The sequence below is a fragment of the Ceratosolen solmsi genome, unplaced genomic scaffold (assembly GCF_000503995.2).
Source record: "Ceratosolen solmsi marchali unplaced genomic scaffold, CerSol_1.0 scaffold31, whole genome shotgun sequence".
In the NCBI taxonomy this organism is placed as follows: domain Eukaryota; kingdom Metazoa; phylum Arthropoda; class Insecta; order Hymenoptera; family Agaonidae; genus Ceratosolen; species Ceratosolen solmsi.
The window spans coordinates 3,141,992-3,168,337 of record NW_011948432.1 but is presented as its reverse complement, the minus strand read 5'-3'; the positions used below and the strand labels follow the sequence as shown (position 1 = coordinate 3,168,337).

The window sequence follows — 26,346 nt, the reverse complement described above, 5'->3', positions numbered from 1 at the left end:
TTTTTCTTTTTTCTTTTTCTTTTTTTTTTTCTTTTTAACCAAATCAATGACATTATTGCATTTCTATTTTAAAGAAACGTACGTACATGTGTACATTTCATTTTTCAATAATGCAGTTTTTCAATAAATTCTTATGTTGACCAATTTAATATAGAGCTCTGAATATTTCTGTTATTAATCTATTTAAAATTGCATTTATGCAATTTTGTTATTGTCAATGTTTATATAGCGTGTGTAGTTAAAAAAAATCAAATGAATTTTATATTTTTTGTATAGTATTTCACACTTGATACATATAGTGCAATTTTGATTAAACGAGAAGTAGTCAATATGACATTCCGTAAAGGTTTTCTCATAAAAAGAAATAAGAACAAACAATAGGTATAAGAAACATATCTTTGCTAATCAATGTCAAATGTGTTTCTAATCCATTCAATTACCAAAAAAGTGACTTCAACGTTAACACTAAATAATTTAGAGGTTAAGTAAAAAAGTTCTACTTTTTTAATTCGAAGACTTATATATTCAAAGGCAAAAATTTCGTCTTTATCATTCTATCTTTTTTTTTTTGTTTTTATTTCGTAAAGAATATAACAATTTTTATCAATTGCATTCGCTGTTAAATATTATGCAATGACTTCTGATTTACATTCATTTACGTACATATTCTATGCGAATAGTATATAATGATAATAAGTGTTATTCTCATTTTTGCTATTCTTGTTGTTGTTGTTAATAATCAGCATTATTATTATTCGGAGTGTTAGTAGTAGCAGTAGTGGTAATAGTAATTTTTCAACAACAACAACAACAACAATATCAACAGCTCTGATAATAATAGTATATAAACGTAGATGGTTAGAAAAATTTTCATTGAATTTCTCCATAATATATCCAAAATAAGAAATTGAATATAATTAGAATGTGTGTAAGTGTAGTAGCAAATAAGAATAATTATCGAGTTTATCATTTAAACCATAAACTTTCCTAACACGGTTAGCATTTATACTTGTGAAACGAGAACACTAAATAACTTACCTTTCATAAAATATCTTAAATAAACTTTGAAAGAGTGAACAAATAGTTGGAAATAGCGGCGTTAAAATGTTGGGTGACATACAATGTCATTGTAAGCTGAATATAAAACTTGAGCGAATGAAAAGATGTGACTTTTTGAGAAAATAATTTTTTATATATAACATTTAACAGCAGTCCTTATTGCAGCAAGAATATATCGTTGATAGATCATCGAATCGAGGCATTAGCATAATTATGGATGGCAATGGTTGGGTCGGTAGCATTTTAAGTCAGTTACGTTTAAAGAATATTCCAAGTGAGATAGAGCGAGGATGGCATCGTTTCTATTACAAAACGGCTTGGCTATTTTTTATGTTGTCGCGATTAGCATGAGGCTGTAGCGACGGAGTAGTAGCGCTCACGGCAGGAAAGTCACATCAACGTCTTCGTCGAGCAATGGAGACTGAAACGAACAATACATAAAACATCGAGACATTATATTAGAAGGAGCTTTAAAATCAGTTTGTCGTTGAAAAATAAAAGAAAAGCCAAATAAGCGTATGCAAAATTAAAAGTCGTGGCTCCCTTGTGCAATCTGCGCCCGAGCTTTTAACAATCATAAATAACTCGGCGACTCGCAGTACGTAAAAAAATTATAAAAAGTCAATTTAAAAGCAGGCGTTAGTGTGTTTTCTCTTTCCTCGGCGCGGGAGCGTGCGCGCGCGCAAACGAAATTGAAGCCAAGGAACTCAACGACTACGACGAGCATTTTATTACCCGCATAGAATATTCACATGTGCGTGAGCCGCAACGGCGAAAAAGAGGGAGGGAGAGAAGAAAAAGAAAAATTGTATAGCGGCACATGTGCAACCACTGACACACAGGCGAGTAGGAAGGAGAAAGAGACTGAGCGAGATATCGGCGATATTACCGCAGAAACAATAAGCTCGTTCCTTCGTTTCGTTCCTCGCTCGGCGCGTTTTGTTATGTGTGTGCCCTCCTTGTCCTCTTGATCCCTCGCTTCCCTGGCCTCACCGCCCACCGCCCCACCGCCCGTCATCCGCCTCCCGCCACCCGTCACCCGCCCGACGTCGCCGCTTTGTCCGGGGGCTGCATTATATACCTGCGCCGTGGCGTGTAGGTGTCGCGAGGCGCTCTGCTGCTGCTGCTGCTGCCGCCGGGACGCAAGGAGGGCAGAGCAAAGCCGTGTGTTTCTTATCGCGACCTCCTTTGACCGCTGTCCGCGTTCGCTGGTTATGTACGCACTCCGACGCCGAGTCGTTCCGTTCGTGGCTCCGAATTGATACGGCGACAATGCGAGCGAGCGCAAGCGCGTTTGCGGGGCGCATCGAATGGAAGAGAGCGAGAGAGAGAGAGAGAGAGAGAGAGAGTGAGCGAGAGAGAGCGAGAGAGGGGGGGGGCGGTGGAGAGAGGGTGGGATAGAGGGGGAGAGGTAGGCTCTCCTCCTTCTCCTCCTCCTCCTCCTCCTCTTCACTGGTGTGCGCGATTGGACGCGCAGGTGCGCCTCGGCTTTATGCCGCACGCACCGCGGAGCAAAAGTTACGATGTCACGAGGACGGGAGGGATGGCGGGATTTACGGAGGGGGGGAGGGAGACGGAGGTAAGCGAACGCCACGGACGCGTGTATGCAAAGTGCCGCGCTTGATTCCGCGAGACGGAATGGTATCGGTAGCCGAGTGTCGTCCCTTGTGGAGCAAAAAGAGACGGAGGAGGTGGAGAAGCTGGAGGAGGAGACATCGTCATCTCCTGAGCAGGCGCCACCGATCATCCAGAGGTAGGTCTTGAATACGGTGGGAAAAGGGACAAGTCTCTATTCCCGATATGCTTGCGGAATTCCGAAACACATTGGCTTGTCGGCGCGAGGCGTCGATTACTCGCGGACTGCGCTTACGAGACGCAAAATGGTTCTTTTTACGCGCATATGCGCGTAAAAATTTTGAGGCTTTGAGGCTTTGAAGGTTTGGGCGCCGGCTAAACTCGGCTCGCCTGAAAAATTTAACGTCTCGCATGTGCGGCTTTGCAAATAATTTTCCACCTGTAATCGAAACAGTTAAAATAATATTTAATCACCTGCTGTGACTCGCCGAGAAGTGCGTGACGAATTTTATTTATTTTTCAAATCAATACAATCGATCTTAACGGCTGGCTTTAAAGTATTATGATTCGCGTGGCGAGATTAACGATCGGCATTAAAGTGTCGTCTGTGCTTGTTTCCGGGCTTTCCGCGAGTCTTCCAATGTAAATTTGAAAAAGAAAAAAAGGAACACGCGTCCCGAAGTAAAAATATCGACGATGGTGGTTTTTTTTTTTTTTTTGTTAATTTAAGGGGGGGGGGGGGGGGGGGGGGGAGGAGGAGGAGGAGCGAGAGAAAAGGCCAATGAACGGAAACGGAGCCTTTGCGTTTATCGATAATGGGTTTTATTGTTACAGCAGCAACGATCCTAGCCTCATAAAGAGGATCGGTCCAAATAATTGTACGTCGTATTGTGGAAAGCGCGGGAATTTCGCGCGATCCTCTTACGGTGACGATATTGCAGCATTCATTAGCAATACGAACAGGGTGAAATGAGAGAAAGCGTCGGAGTTTTATTGTTGCGTCTGTGTTGACACTGAACACACCTGGATATCGAGTACACTCTGCGTATCCGTTGTCTGTTAACAAACGGTTAAATAGTAATGCACTCGCGTACACGTACACATTCTCTCTCTCTCTCTCTCTCTCTCTCTATCTATCTATCTATCTCTCTCTCTCTCTCTCTCTCTCTCTCTCTCTCATATTCGGTTGTCCTTCCCTTTCTTTGCGACCCACGTTTCCGCGGCTAATAGAGGGTAAAACACCTACGACGCTACTAATATAATAATCAACACAATTAAGAAAGATGGGGTTGCAGTCGCAATGAAAGAGCAGAAATCGTAACTACCGTTCTTCGTTTGAAAATTTAAGAATTTGAAATTCAATTTCATGTTTATCTCAAGGTGAAAACATCTTTACATCCTTGGCGATATAGTGGTTATCGTAACGATAAGGAATCGAGCGTGTGTGGTATTTTGTGAAAAGTATAGCGTGTATAGATATCAGATAAAAAGCGGAAGATTTTAATACTTTCTTATTTGTCTAACAAATTGATGCATTAAGGTTGTATGTACACGTATATCAGATAATAAAATTTGGCCACGGAAAGATTACATAAGTGTGGTAAAAAGTCGGGGTATCCAAGTGATATGGAGGCAAGATAGGGGTTGGCCGACATTGAGAACGAGGCGTAGGTTAATTTAAAAATGAATGGTCGCTGTGAGAATCCGTTCGATTTCCCATTGAGATTTCGGGCATGTCGTTCTTTTTTTTAATTTTGAAAACAGAACGAGGATACATACATAACCTGTCAATTTAATGTAAAAGTCAAGTGTAATGTACGGGCAATGGAATTATTTGCCTTAAAAGTCGACGTTTAGATTTAGTTAAAATAGATTTGTCGTACGGCAGCGAAGAGCTTCCGTTCGAAGTTTTCATGCGAGTATAACTTATTGACATTGTCATTATAAATAATTTCTCCCAGTTCTTTCACATATTGTCCGCTATTGTATTATTATTTTATAAGAATCCAAAAGGTAGGTGAAATAACGTGTGTCGCCGAGCTTAGAAGCAATACGATACCTTTTTTATATCGTCCAACTTCTGATTGATCTGTCGATTAGAAAAATGATAAGGGAGAGAGAAAAGAATATGGAGAAAGGATGAACGTTCGATGTCACAATAATTATTGTTTCGAAAGGGGGTTGAAAGTTCGGGGCACACGCACAAGCACATATTTCTTCGAGATATTACCCTACATTACTAAGAGCATTCAAAATTATAAATCAGAGCATTCGGTCTTTTAAACTCTTTTAAATGGCAGTGCGTATTGGCGATATAGTAATCTGCGAATAGTCGTAATGATTGCGGTATTGCGAAAGACCGCGAACCAATTAATTGTACTGATCAAGCGAGTACTCGACCCCATAAAATCTGGCACGAAAATTAATCGTCGAATAAGCGTTTTGACCTAGCAGTCGCCTATAGAGGATTGTCTATTGTAACAATAATCGATCAGTAATCGTACAATACACGTTACAATACATGATAAACCCTCTTATTAATAAAACCCATGATTTACGAGTGTGATTTTTTGTTTGTTTCATGTTTTTTCTTTTCCTCTTCTCGTTCTCTCTTTGTAACTGAACGAACGCACTAACATTTCCAGCGTTACAAATAATTAATGTAACTTTAATGTTACATTGCATATGAGCGTAAGATAAAAATTTAATCTAATGCTTCTGAACAAGCGGCTATTGACTCGTTGCTGACGATTAATTTTTGAGATTTTCCAAGCAAGATATTGCATAAGAGCTAGTATATACATATATAGTATACATTGCTTTCAAAGTAAGAAGCGACACGACTCTAATTGAACGACGTATTAAAAATTATCGACGCAAAGCGTAACGGAAGAACAATAGATCCAAATATATGTTAAGCGTATGAAATAAAAAAAAAAAAAAAAAAAAAAAAAAAAAAAAAAGAGAGAGAGAGAGAGAGAGAGAGAGAGAAGATAAATAAATAAATAAATAAATAAATAGAAGATATATAAGAAAAGATTAGCGTTTATCGTTCGTTACTCCTCTCTCATAATTATCCGTAATTACATAAAAGTAGAGCGCGATGTATCTTCGACTTCGACTTCGTATTGTGCGCGCTTCGCCAATTGCAACGGGGGAGGCTAGACAGTCACAATGATTAGCCGAAAAACAAAAAGTGCGCGCAAAGGTAGGCAAGCTGTGGTGAAAGCATCGGGTGGAGCGAAAGTGCCGAGGGGAATGGCACTCGTCAAGCTAACACCACGAATCCGTAATAATTGAATGTTTGAATTCATAGTCGGCGATTCGAGCGCTCGCTTTTCCACTCGATAAGTCCCTCCTGGCCGCGCAATTATTTTTTCAACATGCGAGCGGAAAATTAAACAAAATTAATAACCGCCTTATTGGACGCTCAGCAGCCCGGCGTTTTTCCACCTCCTCCTCCTCCTCCTCCTCCTCCTCCAGCTCCACCTCCACCCCCACCCACCGCCCTCAGCCGCCTCGTTTCGATAAAAGCTTCCGTTCCCACATTCGTTATCAGTTCGTTATTACCTGTAATGCTAATCGGCCCTGGGACGTCACTCGAAGCGTTCGAACGCTGCTTTTTATGGAGCGCGACAGAGATAATCGAGCGTTACCGATCCTTCGCGACACTCCGGCCTTTCTTTTTCATTTTTTTCTTCCTTTGCTTCGCCATTTCCTTTCGTTTCCGGTGATTTCGAGCGCGCTATCGTCGTGGCCACGAGGGCGATCGTTGCCCATAATATCGGACTCGCTTATCATCACGAAGGTGCACCCGACTACGGCTCCAATTCCCCCTTCGCATCATATCGATCATCGTCCTTCGATAATCCGGCAGCGCAGCCGTGTCGCGAGCAGTCGGGAGCACCGATCGCTAATCCTGCGCAGTCCTGAATAACCTCGACGGCTCATCGCCCAACTCGCACTCCTACCTTCTTCCGCTTTTCGTTCGCGCTCGTTTTGTCGCGCATACAAGTCCGACCCAGCTGAACCTCGTTTCCTATTTATTCCCATCGCCACTTTAGGACCACCTGCTCCGCGTCTTTCGCCTATTTTTTTTTATTTTATTTTTAATTTTCCTTTTTTTTTCTTTTTTTTTTTGTTTTCAGTCAAGCAAGCCAGATTGCGACGTCGCTTGGTACGCGTTTGCATAATCAGTGCGCCTTGCGCACCTCCCAAGAGGTATGTGAAGGAGTGTGCTGCGCCTATGCGTGAACTGACAAGACGGTGTAAGAGAGCCTTATCGGGCGGACGATCCTGGTTATACGGGAAGATAATGATCCGATGAGATGTGATCACGATGACGCTCGATCGACCCTTGAGATGCTCCGCGCTATCGCGATGAAGTATGATTAGGGCTTACGTGCCACTGTGTGTCGCTTTAGCTTTATTAATTATACCGTCGTTAAATAACGTAAGGTAGGTCGCTCGAATAATTCTCGATGCTCGTAAAGTAAGGCAAACACGTGCAAACGAGTCCAACAAGTGCTTAAAAAAGAACATAGAAACTTTATTTGTTTAAGCCCTTTCGTCGCACTCGTTATCCATTAAAATAATGAATTTGTGAAATGAAATGAGAGTACTCTAACGTGCATCTTTTTCCTAATCTTTTGTTTTGCTTTTTTCTTTTTTTTTTATTTTTTTTTTTATTTAACTAAAACTAATGTACTGTTTGTATTAACAAGCCGAAGTAGAATACTACTTCGACGCTCCCTTTATTATAGATTTAGAGAAAGGATATACTAATCTCACCGGACGAATTCAAGATGCAATCGATATCGAATAAAAAAAAAAATAAGAGAAAAAGCCATATATATATATATATATATATATATTGTGTCTCAACCGAACAGCATGTATGGTAATTTTATTGTAAATCATTAAAAAACGATTTCCATCTTTAATATCGTCCAATTACCTCGCTCTTTTACGTGTTCATTTGGCTTTAGCTTCTACGCCATCGAAAGCTTACTACGTCAAATCTGATATTCTAATAGTTTTTACATTGGGGTATGGGGAGCTAAAATTATTCAATGACATCGCTCGTGTTTGCCAAGGGAATGAATCAGTTGTACACATCGGGCCATCCCATAAAAGTCGAGAACTGGCTATCAATTTCTTCTATACCATTATAGTCTTTAACCGACAAAAATAAATATGTTTTTATTAGATACGTGGCATCCGTTATATATATATTATAATTTGTCTCGAATTTTATGTAAACGGGTTCGTCTTTTCTGACCGTGTCGATGTTGTTTAACTTTCGTTCGATGATTGATATAAAAGTTGTTTGATATGATAAAATTATGCTCGCTTCGTGCCAATAGACAATGAAATTTTTTCTTTTTCTTTTTTTTTTTTTTTTTTTTTTTTTTTTTTTTTTTTTCGTTTCTTTCTTATTACATCATATAGTTTAAGAAATTGAAGCTGCTAATGTCGTATCTAAAACGTATAAAAAATTAATATATCTTATTTATCTAGAATTCTGTTCCGAGTCTCGTTAATCCGAGCTATCATTATCAATTGTAAGCTTATAATATGTCAAGTTCAAAGATTTCAATATCAAATTATTAAATGAAAACGTTTTCCATTTTTGCTCAACATTTACAATTATTCAAAATCAAATAGACAGTATTTCCTTTAGTCAGAACGAAATATATTCAACGTAGGATATTATTTAGAAATACTCGATTCAGTTAAAATATTTAACTTTCGATTGCATAGGAAATTGACCGTAGGTAGCTTATAATATTTTAAATGTCATAAGTTTGAAACCTCATGTAAATTTCGGAAACGGTAAATGCAAATTTTCAATCGGTAAAACGTTTTCTTAATCACGTAATGTCAGAATGTCATCCTCGCTAGTCTAAAACAAAATTTATAATTTTAATGTCGAAAAATAAATAATGAACAAAGGTGTATATTCATTACCATACTTTAGCGATTTTACAGTATTACGACAATGACATACCTAATCAATATTTCATATATTTAATTCTCCATATACATAAAACTAGAGAAATGAGCAAACGATAAAATTTGCAGTTTCTTGAACTGCCCATTTTCTAAATGAATAAAAATTTGATTTAAAAGACGAGCGACCCTTCGTTCGTTACAATTTCATAATACTATTATTAATTAGTCGTTTACCCATGTAAGATTAATAGAAGTCACACCATTTGAATATCATAAAATCATTTTTCGTTTATCCGCGGCATTCTTTTAAACTGAAGGGCGAAAAGGCAGGATTGATACATACGTTCCAAAAATATGGTTTACGTTTACGAACAATTGACAATTGACATTAGACGTATTACAGTACTTGATGGAAATTATTTTGGAAAATGTGATTACAAAATAGCGGAGAATAAGTCATTAATAAAACATTATTATGATTATTAGTAATAGTAGTTTAATATATCAATTATATCAATATTGTATGATCAATATTGTATGTATCAATTATATCGTTCCAATATAATTAAAAGATATTGTTAATTATTAAGCGAGTGAATTTAGCGATAACTAATCAATAATTCGCGATTCGATTGAAAAGTACAGTTTTGAGTCAAGGACATGAAAACCGATATTTTTTCACTGCCAAATTGTGTATAAACTTGAAGATTACAATTTTTTTACTTAATTAGTTGCGTGAAAAATGTATCGATGGATGCTTATCGCGATATATTGTTCCATTATGTTGTTGTTGTTGTTGTTGTTGCTGTTCTTCTTCTTCTTCTTCTTCTTCTTCTTATTCTTCTTCGTTTCTTTTACAATCGATTAAATGGACGGGCTCGACTATTTTCCCATATTCGTGAGCAAGCCATTAGTTTTTCTTCATTCGTGGCCTGTCAGTCATATAAAAGAAATTTAGCTATTTGATTCAATTACTCAACTTATCGGCTTAAAGTTTATCATGGTGTTGTAAAAATGTATTATTGCAAATTAAAATTGTAATGTCGTTACATGCGCCGAGGGTAGTTTTGCCGCTTTACGAACTTTTGCACACTAGGGCTATAAAAATTCACACAACACCAAGGGCGCGAGGTTTATGTAACTATTTTGACGTGAAATACAACCTCTAACTTTAATCATTTTCATAATAGGTCAGGTCTTATCCTTTTCCACCGCACTTGGCGTACTACCGATATCCTTTCTCACGTTCCTTTGAATAAAAGTATCGCAAAACTATTGTTTCTTAACAGCGGATGATACAACAATATGGTAATACCAAAAAGCTTTTCAAGTGTATCATATTTATTAGATATATCACTCGTGTATGGCTTGTATTGTTGAAAATAAATTAGAATTCCAAGCTCCTGTTAGAGGATTGGATAAGTTACATTGCTTACGTATCTTTTCTGTATAATGAATGCTTAAGAGATTACACTGTTTACTCCGAGATCATCTTTATCAGTAAAATTTCAGTTTTTCCTGGAGTAGAGTGATATTCACTGAACGCGACTTTACAGAAATTCTTGATGGCGTACAATTTTTTAATAAACCCTCTGCATAAGTTTTATAAAGTCGTGATGAAAAATTAATGTACGATAAGTGTATAATGCGAAAAGAAAGGAAAAAATTAATGTGAAATAGCGATGATTTTGTGAGAATGTCGTTAATTCAATTCGTCTGTGCTCGATTTTTTTCAAAATAATTTTCAGCACCACCAACGAATTATCCGGAGAGATTTTTTCTTTTTTTTTTTTTTTTTTTTTTTTTTTTTTTTTTTCAAAAAATAAGCTACCTGTTATCTGCTGAACTCAAATATCTAAACGGGCGAGATAAGCGCTGCGGATGAATTGAAGTACAATAAGCGATGCTTCACAATTTAATGTTTATATATATATATAACTCTATAACTCTATTTGAAAATATTTTTTCTTTCTACTATAAAATTATTTTGTAGTTATTTCCAAGTCTCGCCACACCTTCGTCCACATAACCAAGAAACATTGTTATGGACAATTGCATTTTTATGATTTCTAAAATTAAGATAACGATATTTTTATTAATTTATGTTTCTACTTATTTTACATAGACTTGATTGGCAATAATAATTGCTTATATCATGTGTAAACGTCAATGCATTCGTCTTTTCAGAACAGGAGGCACTCGATTTTGCCCAGTATTGCAAAAATTTCAGCTCGCCGTATTCCCCGACGAACGCTCTCGATATTGAGCAACGTATATCCTTGTTTCTTTTTCGTCTCTGTCTCTCTGCTTTTTTTTTTGTGCCACCTTTTGGCCTAGACCGATCAAGCGAATCGTGAAAATACGACTCACGAGTTAGTTTTTAAAAGCGACTCAAGCGTCTCAAGCGACTCAAGCGACTCCATGTCCGCGAATTGCAAACAACGGTAGTCGTATTATTAGCAACATTAGTCATAAAATTAGCGTCAGTAAGTCATGTCTAATTGGCCGATGGCCGAGCAAATCAATCAGTAGAATTAAAAATCACTTCTCATCATCTCGTATTACCACGCGCCTCTAGTACTGCTATTAGCCACCCCTTACTTGGGGGCGGTGGGAGGGGGGTGCAGGTCACCATCGCCGCTGGTCCCTTTTGCCGGCCCCGGGCACCGCGTCCCCAGTCAATCGCGTGCTTACATCGCGCGATGCGCGTCTGCATTGTTCCCGGCACGAAATTCTTATGTAAAAGGCCTCCATAACAATACTTGCGGCGGCCCGTTCCATACTAATCACAGACCGTCGCGGCAGGTGCATCCTGCCGACGTTGCTTTTTCGAGTTTAGTCCCGCCGATCGCGTAAGCCGCCAGCCGAGTCCTCAAAACACTAAGAATAACGTTTATGCAATTGTGCGCTCGGATTTTTCAGCTCGAGCCTTGGCGCATTTTTCCTTGCCTCCCGGCGTGGCCTTCCTATGCGCGACGCCGTTTTCTCCGCGGCGTCCGAGATTTTGCCGGCCGAGCGAGCTCCTCTCGAGAAATCGACGAGGCGATTATTATTTGCGCCGAGAGCCGTCACTTCCACGCCCGATACGACGAGCCAATGTCTCTACTTCCTTCGTCCGTCCGGCTTAATGGATCACTCGCTAAGAAAATCCAGAGCTACCAACGCTCGTGGCGATAATCATTCAATTTTTACTTAATGGCCATTAAAAATGATACGGAACCAATATGCTGCTGATAAAAGTCGCACTCGATGTAGAATGTAGGACAGACTATTCGCAAGTCTTGACGCAACGCACAGGCTTCATAAAATTACGATACTTCTTATGCATTGTGTAAAAAGAAAAAGGAAAAGAAAAGAAAAGAAAATGAAAGAAAAAAAGAGGGAAGAAAAGGGGGGGGGGGAAAGATTTTAATAGGTTATAAAACTGTGATAAGTAAGAACAATATGTTTGCATTCAGGACTATGTAAGTTTACATGTAAAATAATTATCGAGTGAATGTTATTTTTCCCGGCTTTCGTATACATACGCTCCGCCTTGAAAACGACATCATAAAAACGACTAATTATGTTATTTTGTAATTACGTTTCTTCAATAAGGGAGACACGGAGATGCAATAAGCTCCGGAATATTAGAATTTTATATCATTAAAATAACGTATGCTAATTGCACGATCGGAATTGTAAAAATTAAACTCTATTAGTTTAACATTGAGATATTGTCGTTTAATAAGTTGGCCTTAAAAGATAATTTAAAAAAAAAAATCTTCAATTACTTACAGCAACACGATTATACTGTCTTTATGTTCGATGAATTTAAGTGAGAAATCTGACACTACGTAAAGCCCGATGTGGTTAAATTTCTGATTTGAATTAATCGAACCGAGCTTCGATTATATACGCGAACACTCACACTCACAAACAATTCCCCTTTTCTTACGCTCATATCGACTTTTTGCCTCTACTTTTTTCTTGCAGGCAAATAATGGATCGGGGTTGGAGGAGGAAGAGAACGACGGAGCTTTCTTTTGGGATCCGCCGCCGAAGAATCGGGATGCCAAAACCCAAACGAAAATGCTGCAGGAGCAGTTGGGTCAGGCCACCTTGAGGATTCATGAACTCCAACTCCAACTCGATAGCTTACGAAAGGTAGTAAATGCAAGCCCTTATTATTCAAATTATCGACGACTCTGTCTTTATGCAATTATTTTACGATTTAATTTTTTTTTGAACGTCTAGTCCGTCTCTAGACGCGTTATCGTTCTTTATTTGCAAAAAAAAAAAAAAAAAAAAAAAAAAAAAGTCAGCATTCTACGCCTTTACAGAGTATTTGATTAATTTAGAAATTAAATGAGTTCAATAAATTCTAGGAATACATAGGGCACAAATTTTTCTATTGACTTAAAATTAAGTCGACGGAGGCCCGAGTATAAATTTATTTAACCATTATGAATTTCTCAATAATACGCAATAGTTTGATTATAACTCGAAAGTATGAGACGCGAGTAATATCACAGATGCTCACAATCCTTGTTCCAATTCATTTTTAAAGCATCCAAATTCAAGTTTAGTCCATATTATGAGTTCATTTTCAATACTTAAGTTAATAATTATTTTAGCTTTACAGTTTCTCATTAGGCGCTTAAAAATAAGTCTTTGGCGCCTTTTATTAGACATCGTTCCACAAATATTCTTCCATTATTCGTCGAACGTTCGTTCTAGTTACTAAAATTACTTGATTATAGTTGAACTCGTCGAATGCGAAGGATGATGCAAATTTCAAAGACGAAGGACCTTCGGCAGAGAAGTCGGAAGCCTTGCGTGCGAAACAGGATCTGACGAACAGCGTTATACAATCGAATGAAAAGGTAAATTTTTCTTTGCTTCATTATTGAATTATAAATTGAACTGACGTTAGAATGAAAATATTGCATTTTATTTGATTCAATAAGCCAATGATTCTCTAGACAAACAAACAAACAAATAAACAAACAATAAAAGCAAAGAAAGCAAAAAAAAAAAGAAAAAAACAAAACACAAAAAGTCGACTATATTTATTTGAAAATATTTTTCCATCTTGAATTATTATATTTATATTAACTTGTCGACCAATAATTGCAATTAGGCCTCGTATTTAAAAACTTTATATCCTTTGATTGAGTAACTCAGAGTCATAAAAATTGTTCTCATATAAACATAACTTGAAACTTTAATGAGATTTTAGAGAATTATTATCAAGTTTTACGCGGGTAACTTTTTGTTCTGCAGTCTGAAGGCAATAGAGCTGAAGAAAAGAAAAGGAAATAGAAAACAAATGTACAAAAATCCATATATTGTGCGGATTAAGTTTAAATAAATTTTTCAATTAATAAAAGAGGACGGATAAGCCATTACGTACCGTAAGATATATTATTAAATTGAACCCAACATAATTGCTTCTAAATTCATTGATAACGATGTGCAGTTATTGCGAGTAGTGTCTGTTATGTGATTCGAATCGCCTCTTTATCTTATCATCCTGGATGCTAATAAATTCGATATAATATCAATAATAAATTTACAGATAGGGAACAATGTAGTTTTACAAGTTTTCGAGTTTTCGTGCTTTATTGAGGGTAAAGCGCGCTTTCGCAATGAGCTTTTGCCAAGATGTGGCAGTTAACTAGTTACAACTTCAGAATACATTAACTATTTAATAATAAGTAAAGTAAATTTTCGGAATAATTAATTTTTCAAGACTTTAAAACAAATTTATAACAAAATGCTTCGTAAGAATAAAAAAGAAAGACAAAATAAAACAAAACAAAGGAAAAACAACAACAAAAAAACTCGCTATATATATATATATTTTTTTTTTTTTTTATTTATGTGAATGTAAAGATCCAATGTTACAGTTGTCAAGATTAATTTTACATATATACGCGTAGAAAAATACAAGTGAAAGTGCATAAAAATGATTTCAAACGATTAAAAATTTGCTTATTTGTCTCCGCAACCACCCAAGCTCATTAATAGAGAATATTGAGATATTATTAATTAATCGATATTCGGCTATAATTAATTATTCCATGTGGTTTATTATTTTAAGGAGTAACGAATGGTTAAGTCGACAAGAGGATAATTTTAGCCTAGCAGAATAATATGGAAATTCGATGTAGGAAATTGTTATGTGTTTATCTTAAATGAAATGTTCTTTTAATAAAAAAAAAAGATATTGTACTCTGAATTATATTCCGCTATGTGTTTATAACGACGCAGTACGAGCCAACGCGTTATTTAAAAGACACAACCTTCGAATTATATCTTTATATGCTTCAAGTATATACTTATGAAATAAAAGCTATGAGAAAACGCAAAACAGATTGTAAATAATATGCGATACGTCTCTCGTGTTATTATAAGCAATACGCAATAGTCCAAGTTAGTCGAAGTTTGTTATTAATGGCATTATTTTGATTGAATTTATGCATTTTTCCAATGTGGAAATGGCTTGGCATTCATTTTAATAATAAAGGCTTTATAACGTTGCTTTCTTTCATTTAATTCAATTAGAAAATTGTCGTTGCTTATGCCTTGATAGTAAATCTTAACAAACCCGAGTGTAATATAAATCTAAGCCAGTATATAAAAGTAAATGGAAAAAGGAATTTTATTTAATAAACGTTATGTCACAGATAACGTACGATGAGATTTTTTTCTTCTATTTTTTTTCTTTTTGCATTTATCACTATTCAAGTGCTTGAGAAATAATAGTTAAGAAATGCTTACAATGAACGATCCACAGCTTTCAGATGGCGAAAAGTCTGATTCTGAAGAATTTGATGAGAGGGGCAAGTTGCATTGTACCAGGGATAAAATGCAAATGAGGGCCGCACAGGATCGTGAGAATGAATTGCGTCTAAAGATCGATGAGCTGGAAGCGGAAAATGAGAATCTCTCGATGAGCATGGAGGAGCTGGATAAGCAGAATGCCGTCAATTGGTATTTTACAATCTTATTCAATTATATTAGGGCCCTATCCTTTGCCATAGGCAAAATGAAAAGAATGATTTTATTGTAATATGGATTACAGGCCATTCGCGAACACGACGGACTTTAATGGAATATTTGATAGGCATTGGTTAATAGATATAATTATTTTACAAGTATATAAAATGATTTGATGCGAGACTACTGCATAAACGAGTCAGTCGTTAAAAAGTTTCAAATATAAAAATGTCTTTAATCTTTGATACATTATACAGTACATACTCGCTTAAACGTCTGTAATCCTTATTTTTCTTAAAACAAATTCATTGATATTAACGAGTATGATTACGTTCATTAATGTACTTTTCAATTAAAATTCTATTATTATGGTATCGTTATTGTAGAATTTGTTTTATTTGTATAGAGATTTGTCATCTCCAAAATGCATAGAAAACTTGAATAAGCTCTAAGAAAAATGTTAACGAATTAAATATCAATCGTTTGAAGTAACTTTCACTTAGTAATTGTGTTTTTAAAAATGTTTATTTATTTATTTATTTTTTGTTTTTTTGTTTGTTTGTTTGTTTGTTTTTGTTTTTAGAACGTGTCTTGGCAATAAAAGAAGAAATTCAGAGAAAGCATCAGTCTCTTCAAAGTGCGTACGAATGCTTGTATGTCGAGCACAACGAAGCTCTGTCGAAACTCGATAATCTTCAGTATCGGAAGGAAGAACAAGAGGAAGAATTAGTTAAACTTCAAAGGTCATTGATTAAAGAGACGTCAGATTCTATTGTCCAAACAGCTGGACTTTCCAAGATCGACCAAGGAACGGAAATGTATTTGAACTTGGAAGACAAGCAGACCGAAGTTGATTTGGAAGTTGATCAGAATTTGAGTATCGAAGCCGAGATTAAAAAGGTCGTGGATATTCTTGATAATGTTTCGTTTAAGATTGCCAGCGATAATAAGAGCCAATCGATATTTATAAGCTTGGCGAAAGAGTTTGTCGATTTGAAGTTACGATACGAAGCATTAGAATGTCAATTTATCAAGCAAAATACCGAGCTCACGGAGATGCAACAAGTGCGCAAATCAATGGAGATGGATCGCGAAAATATGCAAGAAAAAATCGAGACTTCGTGTACGGAAATGGAACGAACGAAGGATTTACCATATCAGCTGAAAGCGAGCGAAGGGCGCGTTTTCTCACTCGAGAAAGAGATTGAATGCTTGGAAGAAAGGAATCGAGCGCTGCATCAATCCGAATTGGACGTGTACACGAGGTTGGATTCCGTCGAGATCGTTAGCCAGGAAAGTGATAATGTTGACATATCCAAGTCCGTGGTACGGTCGGAAGGGAAATTGATAAGCGGCGAGATAAAGGACACCGATGACTTCTTGCGAGCTGATTTCGATGAAAATACCAAGCTAAACTACACCATTGAGATTTTAAAAAGTCAGCTCGAAGAATCATCAAAAATCATAGATATTATGGAGAAAATGAAATTAGAGATTGAATGCGCTAATCAGCAGATAGACAAGGCACCTATCCACTCGGAGATGAATAATGTTAGCGAGATAACAAACAGCGGTGGCGATACGAGTGAAATGAAGGATACTAAGGATCTACTCGTGACTCTCATGAATCTTTACGAGAAGATCGATAGCAATATTATAAGATGGAAGAGTATTGATACAAAGTGTCAAAAGGTGATTGCAGATGTTGAAGAGCGACAGGAGATTATTTCAAATGAAAATCGCACCGCTAATAATACTACAATGTATACCGATGATTATGTTTCGTCGTTAGAGAATGAGATTAAAGTGCTGAGAGATGCGTTACCGACGATAGAGTGCCTGCAGGAGGAGAATAAAAAAGCAAATGAAGAAATTGAAAGATATTGTGCGCGAGAGAAGTTACGAGACGCCGAAATCAATGCGCACAAAGAATTAATTGTAAAATATCAAACTGAGCTCGAGCAGTTGAAAACTGTCGGGGATGAGAATCAAAGCTTGAGATTGAAATTAAATAAATTATCGGTGGAAAAATGCGATGCCGAGGTTAATACGGATTCTTTAGAGACGGAAGATACGCGTATCGATGACCCATCGTTAACCCATAAAGAGCACTTGCAGCTTCTTAGTGAAATGAGCGAGAAATCGAAAGAGATCGAGAGTCTTAGAGCGACGGTTGCGAGAGATAAGGAGTCGGCTTTAATGGCACGGGAAACGGTCGAAAACTTGTCACAATTAATAAGCTCGAAAGACGAGGAAATAATTAAGATTAATTCGTCCTTCAATACATTAAATAACGAGCGAGAGGAGCTCATTAAGCTTGTGCAAGAGAAGCACAACGAAAGCCTTAAATATCACTCGGAAATTCAGAGACTTACGCAACTATTGCACGAACAAACGACTAAGCTGCAAAAGCTCAATGCGGAGAATGATGCGAGCTTGGCGACATTACAGGAGAAGGAGGAGCAGCTATTGTGGGCGCAAAACGAGCTGCAGGTAATCAAGCAAAGACTTCAAAATATCGAAAAGTCAAATAATTACGAGGATCGTTGCGGCATCGCTGATCACACCCTGTTGAGCAATCAAGTTTCTTCTCTAGAGGAAAAGAACAAAGTAATGGAGGCTGCGATTATTCAAGACCAGGCGAACATCAGATATCTCCAGATGCAATTAACCGAGTCTCAAAGCAAGGAGGCAATCGCCCTAAAGGAAGTCGAGAGGTTGAGGAATCATCTTGTTGAAATGGAGGCAAATTATATGGAAGAGGCCTTGCAATCCGAGGAAATACAGAAGAAGTTGGAATCGCGGCTGATGCAGGTGGAAGAGACGTTGAAGAATAGTTCGACCATGTATACGTCAGCCAGTATAAGAGCCAATCAACAGGTGGAAACTCTGCAACAGCAGCTTGCACTAATTGTTCAACAAAGAGATGATCTTCAAAATAAGATTTCATTCGCGGATGATAAAGTTTTGTCTTATACGGCGTCGCTCACGAATTTACAATTAGTTTTGGAACAATTTCAAAGAGGTGCGTTACGCTATTTTCACGTTATTAATTTTGCTTAAATTTACCTTAAATATCTTCACTCTCGCCAATATAAAATTAAATAAAATGTGCTTTACACGAAGATCAAAGAATTTTTTAATATTTACCACATTCGTGTGATGGAATTGGCGATTAAGACATTGTTTCTTTACTATTATTTGCAACGCGATGTTTATTAAGTATTGTGTGTAACTTAATTCAAAAAAAAAAAAAAAAAAAAAAAAAAAAAAAAAAACATTATTTCTATAATAAATTACAGTAATATAAATTAATAATGGTTATTCGATTATTTGACAATTGATTTGTTTAAAGATTTTTATATTAAAGAATTTTCTTAACGAATTTTTTCAAAAACTACTATGTATTCCAATGCAATTACAATTTCAGATAAAGAAAAGGATATTCAAATTGCAAAAGAGAAACTTCACGCTCAGCTTCAGGATTCTTTTAAAAGACAGGAGGATCTTTCCAATGAGATTACGAATCTAAGAGTTTGTTTTTATTTAAATTTTTTATATCTTTTGCCTTATTTCCCCTTATTTTGTCATTGAAAAAAAGATTAAATTTTACAAATTTCTTTCAAGGATCAATTGACAGAAGCTAAAGAATGCCTGTGCGCGGCCTCGAGATTGACAGATCAATTAGAAAGGAAGTCTGAGCGCATCGAGCAACTCAATCAAGAAGGTACGATTATCAATCTCTTTTCTTCTTCTTCTTCTTCTTCTTCTTCCTCTTCTTCTTCATCATCATCTTCTTCTTCTTCTCCTTCTTCTTATTCTTCTTCTTCTTCTTCCTCCTCTTCTTCCTCTTCCTCTTCCTCTTCCTCTTCCTCTTCATCTACCTCTTCCTCTTCCTCTTCCTCTTCCTCTTCCTCTACCTCTTCCTCTTCCTCTTCCTCTTCCTCTTCCTCTTCTTCTTCCTCATCTTCTTCTTCTTCTTCTTCTTCCTCCTCTTCTTCCTCTTCCTCTTCCTCTACCTCTTCCTCTTCCTCTTCCTCTACCTCTTCCTCTTCCTCTTCCTCTACCTCTTCCTCTTCCTCTTCCTCTACCTCTTCCTCTTCCTCTTCCTCTACCTCTTCCTCTTCCTCTTCCTCTACCTCTTCCTCTTCCTCTTCCTCTTCTTCTTCCTCATCTTCTTCTTCTTCTTCTTCTTCTTCGTCTTCTTGCCAATTTTTGGTCGCATCTTATCTCTAACTACTTGCATGCTTTGTGTAATTGCTTTTAATTTGGCGCTTTTATTAATTTTATTATTTCTCATCTTATTAATATCAGCCTTTCTCTAAAATTGATGCATTTATAAATTAATGTATTTTGATATTTCGTTCGAACAAAGTTGCTGCTGTGATATCCATATAGACATTTAATATAATTATAATACAATATAAAGAGCATTAATCATAAGACGTAAAATAAATAAAATTAAGGCTTTCGAGGTCGAATTACAACGATTAATCGTCTTAATTAACAATAAGGACAAACAAAGGATAATAAAGCTCTAGAAAATTCTTTAGTAATTTTATAATACTAAAGCAAAAATTTCTTACATATATCATGCATTCTGTTCTGAAAACAATTGTTTCCAAACTATTATCTTCAATGCTGTGTGACTGTTTTCTTCTTATTATTATTATTGCACTTTTGTTTTTTGTTGTTTTTGTTTTGTTTTTGTTTTTGTTTTTTTTTTGTTTTGTTTTTCAAGAAAATCATTTAAGATCAGCGAAATTCAACACACGCACTCGGGATTGGTCACGCTAATTATAGACTGAGTAATATCTTTTTTATTATTCATCTTTTTTTTTTTTTTTATTCTTTCTTTCTTTATTTTCTCGTTTTCTGAGGCTGCGTTATGTGACTAATCTACAGAGGCATAAAAAAAAACAAACAAACAAAATGTTGCGGTTATTAAACAGAATATCATGCGAGACGATCAAAAGTTTGAAAAAAGAATATAAGTAAATTTATGCGGAAAGCACAAATACAAACACACACCGCTGTCTAGTTTCATAATCAAATATCAGCTGGTAATTCTGGGATTTTTGTTATGCAGCCCAGGATTCTTGCTGGTATCCGGTTATGAACTGGTTTATCGCCTGCCTATTGCACTTCACTAAAATAAACATGAATGAAATAAAAAATAAAAATAAAAGCATATTCACCCATTCTGTCATTTCGTCGGTGTTGGTTCTCCTTCAATTTTTAGATTTTTTTTCGCTCTATTTAATACGGAGTGCAAAAAAACGCAATAATTTTTTTTTTCTTTCTTTTTTTTTTTTTTTTTTTGTGTTTTCTTCTAATTCTATGGATTTGCTATGGAATATCGAAAGAAAACTAATGTAAATCTTAAAATATAATGATAATAACAATGGTAACAATGATAATAATGATAATAATAATGAGATATAAATTGTAATTTATGTTAGATTATCTCATCTCAGAGTTAAAAACGACCGATTTGAAGGAATAAAGCGTCACAAAACTCATAATTAGCATAACTTTTTATCTCTCTCCCTCTCTCTCTCTCTGTCTCTCTCTCTCTCTCTCTCTCCTTTTCCCTCCAAATGCAAATGAACGATGCGATTGATGCCGCGTTAAAAGTACTTAATTTAATTTATTAATTTTAAAGGCTACATTGTTGGCATTTTCTATGTACACTGTTTTAATTTAATGCATATTTTGTTGAGACTTTTAACACGAAAGGATAGCGCATTTGAGAGTGAAAAGATTGACCACAACGCTATTGCAGTAATCATTGGTCCAGCAAATTTTTATGTCAATTTTCCTCTTGAGAATTCAAAATTAAAAAGCGAATTGTTACTTACAATTGTGATTAGTTGGGTTGAGAAAATACGAGAATACACGGAGGATTATAAACGAACACGAAATTACCTTGGGCCCAGTGACGTCTAATAAAGGAAAGATAGCAAAGTATAAAAATGAAGTAGTAGGACGATTTTGGTAGTGTCTGAGTAGGTAATCTCATGCGGTAACTGTGAGCGTATGAAAAACTTCAGCTCATATTACCTCGTGGGGTTTCCCACTCACTACCGCTGTTCTACGAGATTTTTAAGTCTTATAAATAATGCGCTGCTGATACAATTTTTTACATTTAGTTTTCTACCCTCTTATCATTGATTGTTTGTGAATTTTTGTTTACATTTTGTTATTACCGTTGATACCGTTGAATACTAATGCAAATTGTCACTTTAATGTATGCAGTTGCGGCACAACAGTAATGTAGTGGTTTTATCGAAATATTATATTTCTATCTTAGTTTTGCCGTTGAATGCACAATTATTTAAATGTAGTTATTCATTGATGAATAAACATCTATTATAAACTGAAAAAGCTATAGCGACGGAGAGAAGCGATTCGTTTGAGCGTTAAATTTTATTCTTTAATTTTATCATTTATATTATTCGTTTATCTGGCGCTTGAAGTAAAGTAACTGTACATTGGAATTGGAAAAATGAAAGGAAAAATAATAATAAAAGTAAATCAATGAGAAGGTTCAGTTTGTAAAAGATGCTTGTTTACATCACGTAATATCGAAGCTTCAGCCTATATTTTTTAAACATTAATTGTCCCATATTTTCCCAGTAGTTTCGTCAGATTCCTTTTTCGTCATCAATTTCAATCGATGGAAATATTATCGATTCACAATCAATTACTCGTGCTGATTTACCCCAATATAATCCTTGCGCCTAAAAATGTTCATATTTTCTAAAGAAAATAATTCAATCGCACAGCATATATATATATATATATATATATATATTGACCACATTCCCTATTGTCTCGGTTACATAAACGACAGTTTCGATCGTACTATTTTAAAAATTATTTCAACATAACGTAGCAATAATCTGTCTAATGTGATTACAATGATATAACAATGTCAAAACATAATAAGTCAGACTGATTGTTAGTGTTGCAATTGATGTGGCATGAAACTAAACCGTAATGAATGCAGCATGAACCAAAGTACCAAACAAGCAAAACTAAATAATTAAATGAATAATAATTATTATAATTATAACGAAGAGATGGGTGTGAGTATTACATCAGGTACTGGTGTCTTTTTCAGCGACCAGTACTTGTGTTATACTTGCATTCGTTTCTTGACAATCAACCCGTCTGTTATGCCGAATGAGAAAATCCACGACGCCAAAATGTAAATGTATCTAATGTACGGAGTAATTGTGCAACTTTTAGCAGTAATTTATTAAGAATGTTAGCTGACTTGTACTATGTTGGTAGAAAAGTTTTGTATTTATAACCTATATAGAACATTTATAGCATACGTTAAGAGTGGTATTATAAGGAAGCATTTCTGTGAAGTATCTAATTATAAAATGCGTGGCTGATAAACTGAAAACCCAATGAGTATTTGTGAATAATGTTCAACGTGCATGTGGCTAATTAAATTTTTATTATCGTGTTTTAATATTCAAGTGGATCGTTGACAATTTGATTTCAAAGCCTATTATTATAGTTTAACGATGGCTACTGTTTGGCTTCTTTTCAAATGAAATTTGAATTCAATTCATGAAATGTGCCGGCATTTTTTGTATATACAATGCTTAAATTATTATTATATCTATTGATATAACGTTTAACTTAAATTTTACTTTTACATTCACTGAAACGTGTCTTTATAATTGTAGCATTAGGATGTAGACGCATAAACTTGTATCGTTTAGTATTAAGTAAGACTTGATAATTTACTTGTCTATGTTGTGCGTAATTTGTATATCATGGCTAATTCAAACAATTATATAAACAAAGAACAATGAAAAAGAACCAAAAAATAATACCATATATTTGTATCTGTAACGTGCATTTTAATGTATATGTTAAAAGAATCTAATAGTAATTCTTTCTTTCTTCTTTGTCTTTTCTTTTCAGTAAATAGATTAACCGAGCTTGTGAACACGGCTGATCAAAGAATCGAGAGTGCAAATAAGAGCGGCGAAGGAAAAGTAGACAGGTGATTATAAATATTCTTAAAAAAGTGACAGCTACTTTACAGCGCTCTACTCTACAATTTCATTGTACCTTTGTTTCAGATCGCTTGTTAAAAATTTATTGCTCGGTTATATATCATCACCATCGAACGACAAAATATCGGTTCTGCGTGTATTTGCCAATGTTCTTGACTTTAACGAAACAGAACGTGGAAATTGTGGCCTAAATGGTGCTACCGTTAAAAATGGATGGTTCTCAGCAGTAACCAATAATAGCCCTTCCACTTCCAATAAGGTTTGTCTTTCATTGAAATCTCTCGATATCTTGCTCTTAACTCAGCAATAATACTATTTTCATAACTCTTACAATCGATTCGTTATATCGCAATAAACATCGATTTACTATTTTCAGGGACAGGACACATCGTTATCATCGGCATTTGTTAAATTTTTAGAGAGCGAGTCCCAGCCAAAACCACAATTGCCAGCTTTACCAATATCAAATTCGGTTAGACATTGCTCATATTAGCCATCTCGTAGCAGAGCCATGAAAAATTATATTAATATACGTTTAAATATTATTTAGGCTATCGGTAGACCGGCTCATAGTAGGCAACACTCATCTTCCTCGACTCAATCGACACTGTTGCTGTCGAATGTCACGCTCCCAACGTTCCCGGACTTTGTTCCAGCCAGAAACACGGGATCGATATTAAAAGAAGTTCTTAAAGATAGCTGATATTGAGCTTTACATTGTTATAATTAAATAACATTTATCGTATGTCGAATTGATTCTATCTTATTTGCAAAAGATAATTTTTTAAATACTTGTAAGATACTATTCCTGTAATTATAAATGCTCTTAACCGAAATACCTGCAAACTAAATTGTATTATAATTAAATATTTAAATTTTCAATAAAGAGAAAACATTTATAATTCTTCGATCGTTGAATTTTGATAAAAAAAAAAAAATATTCCGTTTGACTTTTGTAAAATTTGTTGATTTACACGTAATTGTTACGTCAATTCTTGATTCTTGGCTAACTATCCATTACATTGCTTTTTCTCTCGTCGTTTACCTCAGCAAGCACGAGACTTTGAATATATTCGATATTTGATTTAACATTTAATATTTCAAGCTCGTTTTTAGTATTTGAAATGTAGAATTTCCTTTTTTTTTTCCCTGCCTTTGGCCAAAATAATTTACACAAAAACTTGTATTACAAAGCAATAAGGGTCTTTGTGAAATTTCGTATAAATATTGTTCTCTCGATAAAAGCATGCAAGTCAAAATAGAACGATAGGACTCTCTGGGCATGGAAATGAAAAGAGGCCATTATTTTTACTCGATTATTATTCGATCAACGATGTTACAATTTAATGTTTAAAAATAATTCTCATTATTTAATCGTAGAACATTGCTCTACAGACAATTTACTTCAGACAATACATATATATATATATATCATTAAACGGATACTAATATTTAAAATACAAATTTTATATACTAATGGGCGCTTTAAAATTTATTAATTTAATTCAACGATGTATTTCGATGCTATTTTTCCATCATTTTTCTTTTTACTTGTTTCACGGTTTCTTATCGACCTTGTTCTCAGCAGATTCTTTCTTCGCTTGAACAGCTGGCTTTCCCGTATGCTGAATGTTTATAATTTTCTGATTGCTCGGTAGTGCCTCTTCTTTTCTCGGAGCTATAATGCTTAAAACACCATCGGACGACAGAGTCGATGTAACCTGATCGATATTACACTGCTCCGGGATCATGTATTTACGAACAAATTGTCGAGAGACGGTGCCATGTTGGTCCTTTTGCTCCTTATGCTCACCTACAACATCAATTATCAATTTAGTCATTGAAATTGTCTTGTGACATTCAAGGCTCGATTATAACCTCATTAACCACGTCAATTATTATCTATTATTATCTATGTAAAAACTTATACAATTCAAATAACTTAATGTTGTCATACATCGTCGCGCCAATTGTCCACATTAAACGCACAACATTGCCTTATATTTCCACTTCTACTCCAAACACAATCCTCCAACACCTAAATTACTTACCTTCGACAACGACAAATTTGTCCACAACCTTGACAGTGATCTCGTTAGGCTTGAACTGCTGAACATCCAAAATCACTTCAAACTTATCCTTGTCATTTTTTATGGTCGAAGTGCCACCACCTTCCATCTGCCGCATTAGCTCACCCCATGGTCTATAATACGTCAATGGATTGCGTCTTCTACCATAAAGAGAAGGAGAATAATATTGATCATAAGCGTTGGATGGTATTAATTGCTCGGGTGACAATCCAAGACCGAAATTCTGGTCCAATAGATAATGCGGGCGCTCCAGGTCTTGCCACCAATCGGAGAAAAGTAATGGCACAAGAGTCATGATTTCTACAACAAACGTTAAGCGTACGAAATTATGAAAATTATATTACATACGACATTATATGTCATATGTATTATTATTACCAACGATATTAGCAATCGCGTATATCAAACAAATAACGAACAATACGACAATATTGGGATTTCGTTGTATTTTCAATAACGAATGACGTTTCGGGCTTCTCTATACTTTCGTCAGCCGTCAAAATCTTATTTCCCATCGTTTTAAAAGAAATTGCGTCTTAGGACAGCCGAGACTAATGCATTAATTAGCGTTAAAAAACAAAATCGTTATACAACGATTACAACGATTACAACGATTACAACGATTACAACGCCACGACGCT

General features: G+C 35.6%; 2 protein-coding genes across 2 annotated transcripts in view; one reads left to right on the top strand and one right to left on the bottom strand.

The window, feature by feature from the left end:
- The window catches only part of LOC105364317 (thyroid receptor-interacting protein 11), a 65,629-nt gene extending 41,173 nt beyond the window's left edge, over positions 1 to 24,456 (top strand). Inside the window, exons 4-13 of the mRNA XM_011502215.1 lie at positions 12,565 to 12,735; positions 13,332 to 13,454; positions 15,371 to 15,564; positions 16,152 to 18,598; positions 19,004 to 19,107; positions 19,201 to 19,300; positions 23,521 to 23,602; positions 23,682 to 23,874; positions 23,992 to 24,087; positions 24,166 to 24,456. Of these exons, the coding sequence (XP_011500517.1) occupies positions 12,565 to 12,735; positions 13,332 to 13,454; positions 15,371 to 15,564; positions 16,152 to 18,598; positions 19,004 to 19,107; positions 19,201 to 19,300; positions 23,521 to 23,602; positions 23,682 to 23,874; positions 23,992 to 24,087; positions 24,166 to 24,318 (3,663 nt within the window). The 3' untranslated portion in view covers positions 24,319 to 24,456. The remainder of the gene's footprint in view (positions 1 to 12,564; positions 12,736 to 13,331; positions 13,455 to 15,370; positions 15,565 to 16,151; positions 18,599 to 19,003; positions 19,108 to 19,200; positions 19,301 to 23,520; positions 23,603 to 23,681; positions 23,875 to 23,991; positions 24,088 to 24,165) is intronic.
- Positions 24,457 to 25,080: 624 nt separating this feature from the next.
- Positions 25,081 to 26,030, bottom strand: LOC105364316 (protein lethal(2)essential for life-like). Its single transcript, XM_011502214.1, has 2 exons — positions 25,667 to 26,030; positions 25,081 to 25,428 (listed from the first exon to the last, which is right to left on the bottom strand). The coding sequence occupies exons 1-2, from the start codon at positions 25,998 to 26,000 to the stop codon at positions 25,172 to 25,174; spliced, it is 591 nt and encodes a 196-aa protein (XP_011500516.1). The 5' UTR covers positions 26,001 to 26,030; the 3' UTR covers positions 25,081 to 25,171.
- Between the last annotated feature and the right edge of the window lie 316 nt (positions 26,031 to 26,346).

Excerpts from the sequence above, each read along its gene's own strand:
- LOC105364316 (XM_011502214.1), bottom strand. The coding sequence starts at position 26,000 with ATGACTCTTGTGCCATTACTTTTCTCCGATTGGTGGCAAGACCTGGAG. Across the intron at positions 25,429-25,666 it reads CAAATTTGTCGTTGTCGAAG|GTGAGCATAAGGAGCAAAAG; the intron begins GTAAGTAATTTA and ends TTGATGTTGTAG.